At 43.0% G+C, this 18,712-nt stretch overlaps 1 protein-coding gene across 14 annotated transcripts in view; it reads right to left on the bottom strand.

Moving 5' to 3' along the window:
* Window positions 1-18,712, bottom strand: part of NTRK2 (neurotrophic receptor tyrosine kinase 2) — a 445,567-nt gene that overhangs the window by 342,130 nt on the left and 84,725 nt on the right. For 4 of the 14 annotated variants that reach the window (XM_069229641.1, XM_069229659.1, XM_069229633.1 and 1 more), the window contains one exon: window positions 5,270-5,338. The exons of the other annotated variants lie outside the window; for them this stretch is intronic. In XM_069229641.1, coding sequence (XP_069085742.1) covers window positions 5,270-5,338 — 69 coding nt within the window. The remainder of the gene's footprint in view (window positions 1-5,269; window positions 5,339-18,712) is intronic. 14 annotated transcript variants of the gene reach the window in all.

Below are 18,712 nucleotides of genomic sequence, written 5' to 3' on the forward strand. Positions count from 1 at the left end.
GTTTACTATAGTTTTCTTGTAAAGGGGTGGGGCCATGGGGTGACCAGCAGTGAGGGGGAGTGCACAGCACTCACCCTTGGAGTGCATGTGTGTTTGGCCAGCTGTCTCGGACCAGCCAAAAACACATGCGCAGTAGGCTCTCTCCAGCCCAGCAACACAGTTCCGGGCGGTCCCAGCCAATCCTGACACTACTCTGAGCAGCGTCAGAATTGGCCGCAGGCTGGGAGCCTGTGCCTGCAGCCTGCAACGGAGGAGCAGAGCATTGCAGCAGCGAGTAACGGTAAGGTTTTTTTTTAATTAATGTTTATTCACCCCCCTGCACGCTGCCCCACCCCTTCCACGCCCCGTGAGCCACTACTTCAAGAGAGCTTTGCCTGGGTAATGTTTAGAGGACAATTCTGCTTGGTGAATTTTTACACACATATCTGGGGCATTCTTTGAAATTTTACTCTGTAAAAACTGTAGCATCTTCTTCAGTTCACTGGCAAAATGATAGCCGTGGCTGTCCTTGTAGATCCTTTCATAATTCCTTATTGATTTGAGCTAATACCTGCCTTATAATGTTTAATGTGGCCTTTACTAGTCACCTATATAAAAGCTGTGATTCATAACTGGGTCAGGGAGTGTAGCATTTCACGAAGGGAATTCAGAGAAGCATTAACTAAAGAATAAGCCACCAGAAAAGATACAATAGTTGATTTTAGTGGTGGAAACTAAATTAGTGAAGTAGATTACTTTGTTTAATCTTGCACCCATACACAATTTCCCAGCCAGCATCTCAATAGTTGGGTTCATCAGTTGCACAGGATGGGTACAGCTTGTTGAACCGTAGTTAACATGAGGACAGATCTTTCTAAAGCCATCATCTAAAAAACATCAAAGAGATCAGTGAAGGATTTTCAAAATAAGTAAATATACTATTTCTGTGCAGAAACTCTGGGGTGCATATCTATAAGCCCACAGCGCCACATTGCGCCACATTAGCATAATTTTTTTTTACACTCATATGAACCAACGTGGCCAAAATCTTCGCGCCACATTTACAAAGTGGCGCAATGCATGCATTGCGCCACTCTGTAACCCTTTGCGCTACATTATGCCTGCGCCAGGCATAGTGTATGCAAAGGGGGCGTTCCCTTGCTGGGGGAGGAGAAAATATGGCGCAAGGAAATTTAACAGATTTCCATGCATCATTTAGTACGGCACTTTTAACTCCTGCTCAAAGCAGGCTTTAAAAGGGGGCATACCATTATTTATAATGGGCCCCCAGGTACTCTGCAGGAGTAGCGCCAATATTGGGGCGCTAATCCTGCAGAGTACATCAATAGCATCATAAAAAATGACACTATTGACCCTTACCCTGCGCCATGGTGCACCGTATTTTAAGTAAGGTGGTGATAGGGGGCGGTAAAGGGTGCAAGAAAAGTGACATTGCACACAGTGCAGCACCACTTTTCTTAAATATGCCCCTAGGTGTCATTATTACTAATGAAGATGGAACCTACAAAATGTGTAGAGCGGAATGTTTGCAAAAGTCACAGTTATTGGCTATTGACTAGGCTGCATTCCGATACATCATGTTTTCACTCGCTTCCCGCTCCAGATGAGAAGCAACCATATGTAAATCAGTCTCTGGCCTTTTCCAATAGGAACCGTCCAGATCAAATTATCAGGCTATGTTCTCTCTGAATGAGAACACAAGCAAGCCTAGACTGGTTGTCCCCTTGTTGTGCCTCATCAGTGATGTGAAGCTTGAAACCCAGGACAGATAGAGCTGGACTGTTCTTATTCACCCGCGAGCTCACACACGCCTATCACAAGCATATGGATCAAAAAATCCATCCCAACAATTCAGAGTGATTCACTCCATGGATATCTTGTCTGAATCCACACATCTTATAAACTGTCTAATGAAAAGTAGTTTGGGATCTTCTGTTTTACTCAATCACAGTCAAGGAGCTCAACCACAAGGAAAAGAAAACAATTAACCCAAGATCACGTAGCGAGTCTCATGGGTGAGCAGCACCCTAATCTCACAACTACTGAATCTGCACTGGTGACTTTATCAGCACTTTCTGGCTGTCTCATGCAGAAAGCGTGTTCAATGCTTGTGCTCCCAAAACTTGTCACAAGTGAACCCCCAGCACTAAAATAGATGAAGTCCCATATGCTATGCTGTGTTAATTGCATTTGTATTGTGCACAGTCAGCAACTGAAATGGCACTGTAGTCCTGAGGGGAGTTTCCAAACCACTCTGAGCACCTCATCTCTGACTGGAGTCTGTGACCAGGTATGTTTCTTAGATTAATGTTGTGAGTGCCATTGGACTGTGCCATCATTCGTTCATGTAAAAGATGCACCAATCACCAACTGTTCTTTGGTGAAGTCAGCTGTACAGAAGCAGCAACACAAGTCACTAATATTTGCACTATTACACAAACACGTACAAGAAGCACTGGTCCAACCACTGAAAGCAATACAATCAATGTAAATGAACCAAATGATTATTTTCATCATTAGTTATAGTAAGTAATATATATATATATATATATATTTATATATATATATATATATATATATATATAAAAACGTTTACATTGTGATGGCACAGTGGGTGTGTAGTGAGAAATGTGCTCAGTGCTCTTGTCAAAGTGATAGACACTTGTGAACAAATTTGGTGATCAAACTTTGCATCATGGCCCATTTAGTGTCAATAGTGGTGGTCGAGACACTATGTGACCAGCGTGTGGACTTGCTGTCCACGGACCATTCTTTGGGAATCCCTTTTTATTTTCTTAGCGTGGTGAAGCATTCTGTGCTCGGACAGGCTGCAACACAATGCGCACATTTTCTGGCTTGCACACACAATGGCTTTCTTTCTCCCTTCCTGGAGAATACAGTAAGGATTTTTGGAACCCCATATTACCTCCGATATGAAGGAAGTGGCGGTATTTCCCACCCGCCCTCATTTTTCTTCTAGAAAATCTGAATGCCATGCTCCACTTTAGACATCACAGTTACACTACTGTTACCTGTTCATTCGACCTACTAGGATTCAGGTGGAACTTTTTTCTCCATATTTCTGCAATTTTTTATTTTATTGGGAAGCCTACTGTCTGAATTTTGAAATCTGACCTCTTATTTTAGGAATGGCTGCCTTTTTACCCCATAGAAGCTTCCAATCTTCGCTCTCCCTCGTTCTCCTTGTTTCACAATCCTCTTTAGCTTATGAGTCCTGATGATGGTCCCCCCATCTTCTTGAGGGATCAAAACGTTGTTGATTACCACTGCGGAGCCTCAATAGATTATATTATATATAAATGGGCCGCGTTGTTCTTGTTTTTAAGATATACAACTTTGCCACTAATTTGAATTATTTTTATTTATATGTGTCCTCACCTCCTCTAATAATCCCAAACAATGTCTGAGAGCAGAAGAATGCCCATTCATCAAGTATGATATAGCAATGACACTGTAGATCTTTTTCATCAGTTTGTGTTTAAACATACAATATTTCCTATGTAGTGATGTTGTCATTCATCAGAATAAGTTTGTAAATACTCCTCATCCTCTTAATGTATCTCATCACAATTGTTCAACATATTCGGTTGGACTTATCTGCCACGTGTCCCTGAAATGTGACAGCATGGTAAATAAATACAGCGGACCTCAACTTACCTCTGAAAAAGCAGCAGGACCCAAGAAGCACACACAAGAGCAATAGTGCTTCAGCAAAGAACTTGTAGAGGAGGCCAGAGGTCTTAGAATTGGCTGGGAAAGTTGAAAAGAAACATCAATAGCTAAGTCTCTGAGAATGAACATTGTTGCTGAGAGAAGAGGATTATGCCTGATAACAGGAGTGAGAGAAGAACAAGGTGTGGAAACTCTGAAAGAAAATCCTTGAAACTGAGACAGGTAGGATGAAGAAAGATAAGAAGTTGTTTTGAATGAGATATTGACCCACAAATAAGCTAGTCATACCTTGAAGACGGGGGAAGGTATATCAAATATAACATGTGTTTGGAAAAAAACAATACCTGTAATACAACAGGCAGTGGTGGATATATTTTGGATGGAAAATTGAAAAATCTTCAAAATGATCAATTTAAAATTAAGCGGTAAGAGAAAGCACAAAGAGATATTCAAGGAGTGGAAGTTGTGGCCAGAATGGGAAGATTTTAGTAAAGCCTTAGTAAAGGAAGACACCAAAAAAGGGAAAATCCTCCTGTTTTTGTACATTGGGCGAATTTTCAGTCTAGAAAGCAGAAATCAATTCAACATGTGCTCTGGGAATAAAAAAACAGGAACTCTGCAGCTTTCTCCAATCCATAGCTCCAGCATCAGATACACTCAGAATGACTCAGGCAAGGGTCTCCTGATTGTATCCTTAGATTCGTGAACTGAACATTGTAACTATGGAATTTAATGCATTAATAGCTACCATAGATAAAGAATGACCCCATGCTATCTCCCACTTCAGCAGTTAACGCTCAGGTAAGTAATAAGGATACATCAACAGTCACAATGGATCCTTAGACACTGGGAATCCTGTTGGGGTCACCATACCTAAAACTGAAGCACCTATGGTCCCTAAACCCACAGAAAAGAAGATGTAAAATTGTCAGAAGCAACAGTGCAAGGCATTATTTACAGCTGTGTGAAAAGAATCATATTATATCTACGACTTGGATATTTGTAACATCAGAGCTGTTTACTTGAATGCAATCAATGTAATTTATGCAATCAACAGAACTTAGGCAAACCGCAAATATCCAACAGGTGAAAGTGAGGAAAGATCACACAACTTCAGAAAAAGGAGAAGGTCTCCCTAAAATGCATTTTTAAAAGTGCAGCATTGAAAAGTGGAAAGAATCATTAAGGGCAAGCAAGGAACATCAGAGTTTGCATCCTCCAACCGCTTACAGAAAGTGCAGGTTTGGGATCAAAGAGGAAATAAACCAAGCAGAAAAGTTAAACTAAGGCAAAAAGCATGCAAGTAAGATCCAAAGGAACAGAAAGTATTGCGAAAAAAAGAAGAGATGCCCATGATCTTCTACTATGTGGGAGTTGCAAGCAGAACATAACGCTCATAATAAAATCCTGCTTCTTTTTCGAACTGCAAATCATTTGCAACTAGAAACAATTGGATAAAGGCACAGCGTAGTCTACCAAGGATAGTCTATAAGATCAGCCAGATGTTGAGAGTCATACATCTTAAGGTTCTCTTTTTGGCAGGTCTTATTTGTACTCTAAGCATCGTTATACCTACTTTGTGCCCTAGTGCTCTGGATGGCTATTGGGGTGAGCAGATATGGTCTCAGTGGATATGCATTGGCACCTGCATAATAACAATTAGAAAAGTGAATTAGTGTACACATATTTATTAGTCTTATATTATGTTTCTAATATAGCATTCTTAAACATTTATCATTCTAGGAGCTTTAGCCAAATCCAATGTCAAATGGCTATGATCTATGAATATATAGAAATCTACAGTGCCATGGACGGATGATCACATGTTTGTGAAAAAATAAGAATTACATTATGCAGTACTGAAAGAGAATTTGATCTGCAGAAGGTGACATAGGCTTTCTGAAATACAAACTCACTCTGATAAAAGTTTATTTTGACCAAAATGATTCATAACCATGAAAACACACACCTCTACATATAAAAACAAATAATGTACATAACAAATAATTAAATTAAAAGTTAACAAATTAATCAACAACAAATATTGCATAGAAAGAATCTGATTCGATTAGGCTGATCATTAATGGTGGATCACAGCTTTGATTAAAAAGCACCTTGCAGCATAACAAATGAGAAGAGTGAATAACATTTAGACTTTTTTTTTTTACAACTGCCTACATTTGTTAAATGTATCTAGCGGCAGCAAGTCAAAAGATATGTAACACATATAGACGCATAAATCACAGAAAAAAATAAGGAGCATTGTAATTTGTGGAGAACTGTTACTGAATGAGAATAACATAACAGGTTCAGCAAAAGCCCACCCTTTTTGAAATGACAGTGAAGGATGCATTATAGCCATCCTAAATCCTGTTAATTAATTTGGCTTTTATGTATTGGAAACTAAGCCTAGACAGTTTTAAGTCCAGAAAAAAATGCCAGGCAATTGATTTGTATTCTCAATAGACTCTCTAAATAAGTGCCTTTGTTGTAGTAAGGCATTTTGACCCAAATGTTAGCAGAATTCACCATATTCTTCCCAAAGAGTGGGGAAACTTGTCTACTGCCCTATAGCAACTGAGTCCATCTGCTGGTGTTATCAATACACACAATACACAGGCCAGAGTATAAGAATGTCTGAATTTTTCCAGGACTTAACTTTTAATAGAACAAGCATTAGATTTAGTAGATTTAGTCCAATAGTTAAAATTAAAGTTTTTGAATATTTAGAATTTAATTAGAGGTCATCCATTAAGGACACATAGCTATCTATCAAGTTATTAATGTCATTAGCTGTCCAAGACCTTAGATCAGCGTTCCCCACATGTAATATTACAAGTATTGTCTTTCTGTCCACTTTGGGGGTCCTCTGACCCCTAACCCTCAGACAAGTCTAAAACATATCTGAATACAGGATAAAAAGAGGGGATCCCAGACCGAACTTTGGAGTATTTCTCTGACCATTTCAAAACTCGCAGTGCACGCTCCCCTAATCCGAGTCTGACTCTGGCTATAGACTGTGATGAGATCAGCTCAAAGCGTTACTTAAGGCTGGTTCCACCTCCAATGACTCTAAAATAGACAAAGTTTAAATCTGTAAATTTAGTCCAATGTCGGCTGAGGTTTATGAAACCAAGATATAACGACCATTCAAGGACCATTGCATATTTACTGAGTAGCAAATGTGAATTACTTTGCTCACATACTCTTAGGTCTGTCGCAGAATATTTGTGTAGAAACTGAGGCCCAGATTTAAGAGGGCCTAGCACCGTATATCGTCACATTAACTCCACTTTTAATGCTAATGTGGCGATATTATGGCAAAAAATGCCGTGCCATATTTACAAAGTGGCGTAATGCATGCATTGCACCACTTTGTAACCCCTTGCGCCACATTATGCCTGCACCAGACAAAAAGTATGCAATCGGGGCGTTCCCCCTTTAAGGGGGCTGAAAAAAAGGCGCAATCAAATTTAAAAGATTTTTTTGCACCATTTTTAGTGGCATTTTGAACACCTGCACAGAGCAAGCGCTAAAAGGAGGCACACTATTGTTTTCAATGGGCCTCAATGTGCTTTGCAGGATTAGCATCAAAATACTTGGCACTAGTCCTGCAAAGCGCAAAACTACAGTTAAACATTTTGACGCTAGTTCCTTAATTTACGTCATGGTGCACAATTTTTCAAATACGGCGCACACATGGTGGCGGTAGGGCAACACTTACGGGTGCAAGAAAAGTGGCACTGCATTGGATGCAGCGCCACTTTTCTTAAATAAGACCCTGAATACCAACCCTGCGTGTTTCCAATAGTTGCCTCTGAATTGTAAGTATTACACCGACCATTAAGAGGTTAAAATGCCAATTGTGAATCATGATGCACTTTGCTACTCTGTGAAATGACACTTTGCATTTGCAAAGCAGATGAATAAGTCAGAGTTGCCTTTGCAAGTGTCACGCTAGTGTGTACATTTGACTCCCGGATGTCTTCATCATACTTACAAAAAGTCGAGTTTCAAAGGCCTTATTGACTGAGCTTTTTCCCATATCTAAGAACACTTTGGACCTCCGCGTGTGCCCCCGAAGGATAATTCACAAAGCCGGTTCTAATTGCCACTCGTTGAAGGACTAATGTTTAGAATATTTACGTCAATAAATGTGTGTATAGTCAGATAAACAGATATAAGAAATGTCTGCATTTGTTAGTAGCGTCCAGAAGAAGATTTGTGGAAATCCCCAGGGGAAATGCAGTGTAAATGAGGTGATTTTCCGAAATCGTAACCATTTGGGACACCACAAGTATTTGCAATCCCTTTTACACTCTTCCCTGTACTTTCAAACTTGCATCTGGCTATGCGGGTGTAGTGAATGTGTGACAGCGTACCAATGTTCTCCATTTAAACAAGGTACATGGGGCAAGATGGGACATTTGAAGGAAAATTATTTTGACGAGAAACAATAGCTGTGTGTATATTTTTACATATTATCTGATTTCCCTACGCCTTTCAATGTGGAGACTCCCTGCACCTAAGGTAAGGCAAAACAGGCACACACCAAACATTTAGGTGAACTGCATATATTTTTGCACATTGCAGGGAGGGACATTACATGTACCTCTGAGAGTTCTCTGAATCCGATAGTCGTAAACCTATACAATTCATAAACGTACACCTACGATTCTGGCATTGTACGACTGTAAAAAGGGCCCCTACTCTCCAATGATCTTATCCACCAATGAGTTAAACAGGCCACAGAGAAACCTAACATTTCCACACAGGTTATGTCCTGTAATTGTGCCTGTGGTCGTCCCTGAGGCGCTGACGCACATACTGACTAGAATAGGGCTTAGTCACGCCAGACTGGAGACTGTTTATTTTGTTATGGCTTCATTTCTTTCCCGCCAAAACCCCAAATTAAGTTGACCACAATTATTTACTTTCTCCACCTCTTTTCGGTTCATTTAAGTGCTGTTTGTCATGCTCTGTATTGCCCAAAAGATATAATTTCGGTTTTGGAAATGTATATTAATTATTCATTGTCTGGAATGCAAATTGACATGAACCCACTAGACTATGTAACACCATTGGTATGATTACAAGAATAACAACCAACAGCAGCAATGGGGATTAATAGCTTCCAATTTACCACATATCCTGCTAGAGCTATTCTGACGTCATCCACGCATACATTAAATTCTGTTTGGTGCCATGACACACCCTTTTCTTACTGCAGCACTGAACGCAAGATGTACTGGCGATCCAGCTTACTGCACCCACTGACCATGCTTTTCTGGCGACACCCACTTATTTTCCCTTATTAGACTTTGGCCCAAAGCAAGAGCGAGAAAAACATAAGAGGACGAAATGAGATGAAAGAAAAAGATGGAAATACATTGACAAGAAAAGGAAGCTGGGATAAAAACGAAGCTGAAAGACTGAGATAAATGGTCAGGAAGCAACTGGTGGTGGATTAAAGAGGCATGAGATGGAATCAAACTAACGCTACCTTGGTACCCAGCAAGTTGACATCAATAGCGCTGGCCTCAGAACTCTAACGACAACTTTGGGCCCGCTAATACAACTTAAGCACTGTACATGCGCCCTAACCGGATTTTGAATGTATCTTGAGGTGAGTTTCATTTTCTGAGTACAGGGCCAGAACCACCAATACTCAGGAAATATCAGAAGTGAAGCCAGTCGCCCCCAGAGGCGGAGACACGTCTTGATTTGTCATTCATACTCTGCCCAGCCACCCATACTTTAGTTCTGATTTGAATACTCTGCACGGATTCACAAAACTTTTCAGTGTTGATAGATGGGCTTGCCAAGGAAAATTTTTTTTTGCAAATTTATAAAATGCAACAAATTCACAAAGTAAAAATAAGTTTACACGATATGTTTGTAACTTGCACATGTCCACTACATACCCAGGCACATTAGGGTGTGAGAAAAGCAGAGCATAAATAACCCTATTTACATATGTAAAATTGCAGCACTCCTATGAGAAGCCAAGGAACAGCTAAGAAGTTTAGGGAACCCCCATAGTAAAGAAAACACATAAAAAAAACAGACCTATTAGTAATTGTGTGTGCTTCGTCTTCGATTACCGCCCATTAGTAGCCGACCTTTGCACCACCTGCACTTTAACAATTTGCATACAAATCCATGTTAATTCTGTGCAACGTGTAATTTGTACACCAAGCGATATGACACATTTTCGAAGTAACAACAGGGTGTGGGACGCAATCAGGAATATGCACAAATTGTGCTTCGTCCATCTTAAGCATTTTACCTCAGCTGTGTGACTTCGCACTCTTTACGTTCAAGGTGTTATACATGCACATGGCCTACCGAAAATTCTTACACTGCAAATATATAGCATCAAAGACGTGTTTAACATACATTCTTTATCTTAATTGCGGAACATGCTGTTTAGGTTACAACTCTGTTGAAGAGAATAATTTCCTGAACGTCCCAGTTGTGCTAACACTGCGTAATGCAACCTGCCTGGTTTGTATTCCGTTCTCAGGCTGAAAGAAATGTGACGTCCTCAGGCCGTGATGGGAGTTTTAAAGTCGTTCAGCAGAGGCCTCTGGTATGCAGCACTGTTGCCACACTGGTTTTCCGCGGTGCTGGAATGAAACGACGTGTGTAAAGAGTACCGGAAAATACCTCAGTCTTTCCTCCACTTTTAACCCTAAAGGGTAAAACCAGATGCTGGGGCATATATTTAAAGGCACAGTTTCTTCTTTTTCACCTACGCCAGGCCCGTGTGTTTTCTGGAGCTGTAGGTACTGCTGTAAGCTCTCCCACTCGGTGGGAGCAAGACGCGATTGCGGGTGCAACACTACCCAACGCTGAGCACGGTGGGTGACACATCCCAACCCAGGCCTGGTCTAAAACACCAGGCCTCAGCAAATCATGTGCGCCGTGCAACACCGAGGGTACACAGGACAGCTCTCACCTCCTCGCTATGTTCCATGTCCTGCTCTCAGCACGCCTGGCCTCTTCCCGACTCCTGGGCAACACCGGGAATAGAGCTAGTTAAAAAAAGTAGTGTATAAAGTCGAGACCGTTGCAAGGCTGAGTGCGGGCCGAGAACAGAACATGGAACATAGAGAGGAGGTGAGAGCTACCCTGCACACCCTCAGTGCTGCAGGGCATGCTCATTTGCTCAGGCTTGGTGTTTTGGACCGGCCTGGGTCGGGATGTGTTACCTACAGTGCTTAATTTGTGCTTGTTGTTTCCGGTGCTGAGCACCGGCACTTATTTTTAAGGGCCGGGGCTTATTCTTCTGCCTCAAGCATTTGCTGTGAACAAAAGACACAAATGGGACAGACGGAGGAAGGGAAAAACGAAAAAGCGTCACAAAGGGAGAAAGTAGAAAGCTGCAAGAGTGAGCTAAAGGGGCAGCGAGTGGCTTTATATGGATTGAAGAGGCCCAAGATGACTTCAGAATTAAGCTGCCTCAGTATTCCGTGTTCACACATTTAATTGCAGCAGCCACGTGTTAAAGAGGAGGGATTTGGGCACCAGCACCTTTTTATTTACAAATTAAGCACTGGTTACCTAATATGCTCGGCGTCGGCAGTGTTGTGTCGGTGATTGCGGTTTGCTCCCCACCGTGGTGGAGAGGTAATACGAGGTGGAGGTGGTGCATAGTAGAAGCGCTCTGCGGGCCCCACATACTGGAAGTATCCAGGGAGCCGGCATAGCCTCCCTGCTCCCAGCACGGCACCTGCATCCGAGGCAATGCAGGTGGCGGGGAAGAGGCCAAGGGGAGCTCCTGCATGCGTACATGCAAGGAGCCTATTTCCAAAGAGCAGCAGGCAGGTGTGGCAGGGCAACGGTCCCCGGGGCATTCTGATCCGTTGAACTTGTTGGCAGGGCCGGCCCACGGGGGAATGTGGCTGGATGTTGGGCCTGAATTTGGCCCAGCATTCAAAAAGCTCTAAACAGGCAGACAAGCTGGTGTGGGCCCCCAAATAAGTGGGGATGGGGCCTCAGAGTACACAGATACAGGTAGTTGTCCCGACTGCAGCAGTGAGGCAGCAGGGACTGTGGGCAGGGCCGTTGCAGGGTCATTCAGCGTAGAAGCCTGGTGGGTTAGGGCCGAAGCCGATTTCATTGGGGCAGAGGCCGTGTGTGCTGGGGCTAGCACAAGTCTATTAGAGGTAGATTGTGAACAGTGTTTGCTTATTCAGGAAACAGAGGAAAGGTGGGAGCATCTGTGCAGCGCCTGGGCTGCTGCACTTGACCAGGAGCAACAGTGGGAGGAGGATGATGCACCTGGAGTGAGTGGGGGCGATGATAAGGTGAGAAGGCCTTGAGGAGGGTGGATATTGGCTCTGTGTACCGGACAGATAGAAAACAGGGACAGTGAGCTCTGTAGTTGTTGCGGCTCATGGGCCTGGTGGTGAAAATGAACCCCAGGTTGGTGCAGCCTGAAGGGTGTTGAAGAGACAAGGCCAGTGGGTGAGGCTGGCATATGGTTGGCGATGCCGATGGGGCACACGGCGGCCCCTGGATGTCGGCCTGAAGAGGTGAAGGGTCTTTGGCGGCCTTCCCTACACTGAGGGCTCAGTCATATGGCACCAGTGCGGAACAGAGTGCAACACTGCAGAGCACTGTACTTGTGAAAAAATAGTGTTGATTCAGTGTATTGTGATGTGTGTGAAGAAGGTAAAGGAGTGGATGAGTTGACGTTCGACTATGATGAAGGTAGTGATGAGTTTGAAGAAGGTGAGCTGAATGATGATGATGATGATATGAAGGAGACAGTGGCGAGCACAAGGGTGTGGCATGAGACGAAGGAGGGTGCTGGTAGTGGCTTTCAGAAGTCACATGTGGACATGGGAAGTGCCACTGGAAAGAAAGACTGGGCGAGCGGCACACGTCGCACAGACCTACAGGAGGCTGGTTATGTATCTCAATGTAAAGGGATTTGTAGCAAGCATGGAATGCAAAGGAGGTGGGGTCTAGGGATAAGGCTTGAAAATCGGTGGGGGATGGGGTCCTTGAGGGAGTGGGTGTAAAATCAAAGGAGGTTTCAAAAGCGCGGCCAATGCCCAAGGAGACGGACAGTTACAAGGTAAAAGAAGAGACGAGTGTGCAGACGGATGACAAACAAGGGGATGATGGAAAAGGGGGTGACGCACTTAAAGAGGATGAGACACACAAAAAGAGGCTTCCATTAATGGGTCGAGCAATGCCAGTGGGGTCGCACATTTCTGATAAAACTAAGAACAGTATCTGAAAGCATAAGTATGTAGAGGTTTTCAAGTTGCTGCACAGGGATATTCAGGCTAAGGAAGGGTCCAAGGAAGAAGAGTGAGAGTTGATGAGGTGACCAAAGGTCGCCATAAATATGGAAAATTGGTCATTGGCATTTTTAGTCCAGGCCATCTTTCTGCAAGTTGTGAAAAACATGCGGACAGCCATAGCTCTTTTTAAGTATGTGGACATCATTAAGAAGGCATTCATGCACTTCGTGGGATAGGCGTGGCTTAGTTATGGATTGTGGACCAACAGGTTTATGGGCGAAGCCAGGGTTTGCCAAGCAACAGGTATGTAGTACTATGGTGAGGAAAAAGTGGGATGTGATGGGGCAACTTGCTGCCATGGTTGGCGAAGCTGGTTCTGCAGAGGGCTTGCCCAGGCATGCTCATGGTACATTTGAGGTAGAACAATTTGGTGCAGCTGTCTGGGTTAATGTTACTGCAGCACATGCAACAGGACTTAGAGGCGCTCAAGAAGAATCTTGGGGACATGCATGGTTTGGACAGAATTTGTGCCTTGCAGACAGTGGAGGGGTAGTAAAACATGCAGCAATTGACGAGGCTCAGAGGAAGCTCAATGGGGCAAAGAGGGCTTCTTGCATGGACAGAGACATTAAGGTGGTAGCCCGCATGGGCATAAAGGAAGAAGAGCAGTGTCTCTTTAAGAATGATGGGCTATATTTGTCGCAATTGGGCCTACGCGTACTGTATGATGGAAATGAGGGCTGTGGAGAGTAAGTTGTGGCACATAATGATTTGGTGCAGGTAAGAGTACCAATGAAGTCCTTTGCACATGGCAGATACGTGGGCCAGTAAAACGCCCTATGGGATTTTCCTGGATGGCAGTATTTTGGGAGGGTGGATTCCACCCCTCGGGGTGAAGGGAGCACAAGCAGGGGAAGACGGTGTGCGAAGTCTTCGAACAGGTCAAGGAGTTTCATTGGAGAGTGTTTGGGAGGTGAAGTGAAAGAGAGATTGGGGAATGGAAGGAGGTCAGTGAGTGAAAGGGGAAAGAATGAAGCAAGGTAGGGGGCACTGAAGTGAAAGTTGGATGAGGAGCAAGAAGCGTTCAGTGTGGCAATTTACAAATGCCTGATGTTATCTAAATGTTATGTTATAGTTGATTAAATGTTTTGCAGTCCTGTCCGAATAAATGGTATTTTACGCTAAATGATACATTGTAGCACAAATGCCATCTTCAGTAATCAGTGAAGAAATAGTGAGTTTAAAGTAATCATCGGGAGTGTCAGATAATTGTCATGCAGGCGACGACAATGGTGAATTGGACGGAGGAGGCGTGAGTGGATTACATGATGCATATTTTATAAATGTTCAGAAAGTATATTTTTGACCTCATATTACGTTGCTTAAACAAACGTTTGACTCTTCTTCTGTCACAAAATTAGTTTAGCGCACTGAGTAGTTGATTAGATGTTTGTGAATCCATGTACGTGACAGAAATAGATAGGTGTACATGTTCTACGTGGACTGCCAGGCTGTCCATAACCCCCACGCCGGGACCCAATAGAAAGGAACATGGTTTAGAAACAAAGAGCATCCCTAAACGAAGCTTTACTCTTGTTATTTTGTTTTTTTACAGGTTGTCATAGCATTAATGCCTTTTTTGGTAGGTGATTCCTGTTTTGAAACATCCTCACGGGACACGGACATCTGAGCCTTCCAACAAAAGAAAGAAAACTAAAACCCACATAAATTGTTAGATTTTGTTAATTTACAACTACTAGCATCTACTATGACAGCTATGTTTTCGGTGTGCAAAGACTATTGTGTAACAGATGGTGTGCGTATAATGTTTCTACACTTTTCCCCTGCGCGAAACTGATGGCTTGCAGGGTGTTGAGCACATTAAGTCAACGCCCGCTGTCTATACGAGTTCTGTATCGTGTTTTTTTCTCACTATGCTGTAATATGATTTGAATGACCTCGCTCACGCAGTACAATCAAGTTTACTAACTGCGCCCCCATGTGGCTGGACCACAAATTGCGCGTTGTAACGCCTTCAGGCTGTCCACAGCTTTTCTACGGGACACCTTTCCCCATTCACTCTCATTCGCTGCGCTGTTGTTGTGCCTTCTTGGAAGCCAACTGCACAGCTTGCGACCTCAAATGGGCGAGATAAACTGCCCGCCGCAGAAAGGAGGCGGAGGAGACATGAAGTCAGCGTGTGGGGCACTTCTGTAGCACAAAGATGCTTAGGGCATGTGGTTTCCTATTAACTGGTATATAAATCAAAGCTCTGTCACGGAATAGTGTACTCAATACAATAGTCTGACCTGACCTCTCATTTTAATGGAAGGCGGGCGAAAGGTCAGGCCGTTACGCCATTATAAAGTGATTGACACGAATCTTGATGAGCCTTTCCCTTTTTATGTAGCATGAAAGATGGTTTAAAAGGCGGGATAAATCAAATGTACTGCGGAAGGGGAAACAACAGGTCAGTAGGGGGATTTCTTTGAGCCTGTCCTTCAACAAGCACATTTCGGAGCTAAACTGTCCGGCAGCATTCCTGGTACTGCGGGTATAACTGGGCGTCTGAGGAAGCAGGGCTCATAGATACGGCAGCTGAATAATGACCATTGAAAATGGCGTCGGGGACGCGCACGCCCCGCTGTGAGGCCAGTGGGATGCACTCCCCGGCAAGACGCAGCTTCAACTGTATTTTAATTCAAATTCTGCTTCCGACCCCTCAAGTCCCGGCTTTAGACGTCACAACTGTGCTCTCCTGCTGTGTTGTTGAGAGACGCCTAAAGGCCAAACTGCGTCACCTCCCTGGTGCTGCATCTTTCCTGGTGCGCTGGGCTATGTTTTTAAGGCTGACAAGAAGAAAATCTAGTTGCTTTATCAAGGCATTCCTTTCCACTGAAAGATGAACCTGGAGCGGCGTGCTGAGGGGCAGGTCTGAATGTACGCATTAACAGTCAGGCGACTGGAAAATACCACCCCAGTTAAAGATGGAGACATCATCCAAAGTGAAATGCATAGATTAAAGTCTCTCTGAGAAAGTGAGGCCCTGCCATAAATATAAACGTGTGAGTGTGCACTTAGCTGGCGGCGACTGATCTGTATTGTCATACAATTGACACTAATGTGTACTTCTTGGTTTGTTCTGTAATGTACAAATGTTATATGCAGGGCCGCTGGAAATATGCGATTCTGCATCCATGGCCTTTTTCGCATGTTTATGGATTTGCCACGGACTACCTCATCTGCTACATAGCTTGCAGATTTTAGCAAATAAAATATGTTTGTAGTTCCAACTGGTCGAAAGTTTCTAAAATTGTGGCAACGTGTTCGCTTGCAGTGGAAGGCTCTTTGCAAAGGTGAGCCAATCATCTTTCGGTTACTTATTTCTGTAGTTGGTTGTTAAACTGTTACTAATGAGGTGAACTCTTTGCTCAGGCAGTATTGAAATGTGTAAAAATTACAAAATAAAGGAGTAATATTATGAAAAAAGTAGTGCATTATGTCGCATAATTTTCCTTTTCCCATCACCTAATGTGTTGCTTCCCTACCACATAATTCCAGTATCCCTGGTTACACGACTAACCTGTAGCTTACATATTGCAAGATTGCTCAGCCTCCTCATTACTTTCTAAAACACTGTAAATAACATCCGATAGGATTCTTTTCATGCTATGGAAAACAATGAATTAAATATCAGGAGGTACACTTACCCACAACATAAAGCAATGTAGGAAAACAACAGTACTCTCACTGTTGTAGTATATACAGAGTTTGTTACGAACCCTCAGCCCCCTCCTCACCATCTGTTTTCATCTCTTGCTTTAAGTGTATTCTTTATTCTCTCTGCTTTTTTCAGATTGCACCAAGACAGAAAGCTCACACCACACGCTACTCTTGGAGCTTTCTCAGTAGATTTACTGGGCTGTCCTTAAACCCCTGTACCAGTTCACCTTCATTCATTTTGAGAGTGAAGAACAGTTTCTTTTCAGTGTTATGCCTGAGGGTTGTTCTCTACTCTTTCATCGCAGTGCACCAACACATGAAGTGTGCACTATACTGATGTGTTCTGTATACATGCACAGATGTATCTGTGGGATGCTTCCTACTTCTTCATCATAGTGCACCAATATTCAAGGGGCCCCCTATTCCATATGTATTCTGGATACATGCACCCATGTGTCTGTGAGATGTTCCCTGCTTCATTATGGTGCATCAGCATGTGAGGGCCACCATATACTCAAGATTCATAAAGGCAAACTTACACTTTTGTGTAAGTTTGCACGAGTAACTTTATTGCTTTTTGGTATTTACAAACGAGGGGTCTGATTCACAAAGCCAAACTTACACTTTATGTACATTTACTATTTTTGTGCTGTTTACAAACTCCAACTTAATAGTATGTTTATGACTGTGGAGACTCCACTGCTGGGACAGATAGCTCAGCACATGAAAAGACAGTACAGGCTTATCTTTTTTGTGTTTTGTTCTTGGCCCCGACTGTGGAGTATCCACAGTCGTAAATGAACTATTAACTTGCATTTTGTGAATAGCAAAAAATAGTAGACTTACACAAAAGTGTCAGCTTACCTTTTGGAATCAAGCCCTACAAGCGTAATTTAACTACTGGTAAAATTACCAGTAGTAAATTACTTTCATAGTTTGTGAATATCAAAAAGCAGTAAAGTTACCCAAGTAAGTGTGAGCCCACACAAAATGGTAGGTTTACCTTTGTGAATGAGGCTAGATGTGCTCTGGATACATGTACAAATGTGTCAGTGGGATACTCCCTGCTTCTTCATCAAGGTGCACCAACATGTAATTACCACTCTATCTATCTGTACCCAATGTGTTCTGGATATGTGCAATGCTGCCTCCTTCTTCATCATAGTGCACCCACATGTGAGGCCCACCTTGTTCCCAATGTGTACTGGATCCATGGAGTGATGTGTGTGAGAGATGTGCCCTGCTTGTTCATCACAATAATCAAACACATTTGACCTGGACTATTCTCGATGCACCCTGAGTGCATGCATTGATGTGCCAAGCAAGTCCGTGCAAAATTAACAGAACACTGCACAGAAAATGTTCTGGACAGAACTATAACCACTCTGCAGCTGTAAAGGAGCAGTGATACACGGGTAGGGTGGGTCTCATTTGCATGACCACTGATAGCTGTAAGGACTTGTTATGCCACTATGCAGATCCTATGTCTTTATGAACAGGTTCACAGGACAGAGGAACACGCCAATGGTTAGGTTTTTATTCCACACCCATTCCATCAGCCAACAAGACAAGGACACAGAGACATTTTTGTGCTTGACATGAGAGAATTCGTTGTTTCAGACTTCCCCTGTGCTTTGATCATCACCTGTAGGAGGCTGGACTGGCTTGTAGTGAGTACCAAGGGGTACTTGCACCTTGCACCAGGCCCAGTTATCCCTTATTAGTGTATAGGGTGTCTAGCAGCTTAGGCTGATAGATAATGGTAGCTTAGCAGAGCAGCTTAGGCTGAACTAGGAGACGTGTGAAGCTACTACAGTACCACTTAGTGTCATATGCACAATATCATAAGAAAACACAATACACAGTTATACTAAAAATAAAGGTACTTTATTTTTATGACAATATGCCAAAGTATCTCAGAGTGTACCCTCAGTGAGAGGATAGGAAATATACACAAGATATATATACACAATAGCAAAAATATGCAGTATAGTCTTAGAAAACAGTGCAAACAATGTATAGTTACAATAGGATGC

Source organism: Pleurodeles waltl, chromosome 1_1 (assembly GCF_031143425.1).
Source record: "Pleurodeles waltl isolate 20211129_DDA chromosome 1_1, aPleWal1.hap1.20221129, whole genome shotgun sequence".
Taxonomy (NCBI): domain Eukaryota; kingdom Metazoa; phylum Chordata; class Amphibia; order Caudata; family Salamandridae; genus Pleurodeles; species Pleurodeles waltl.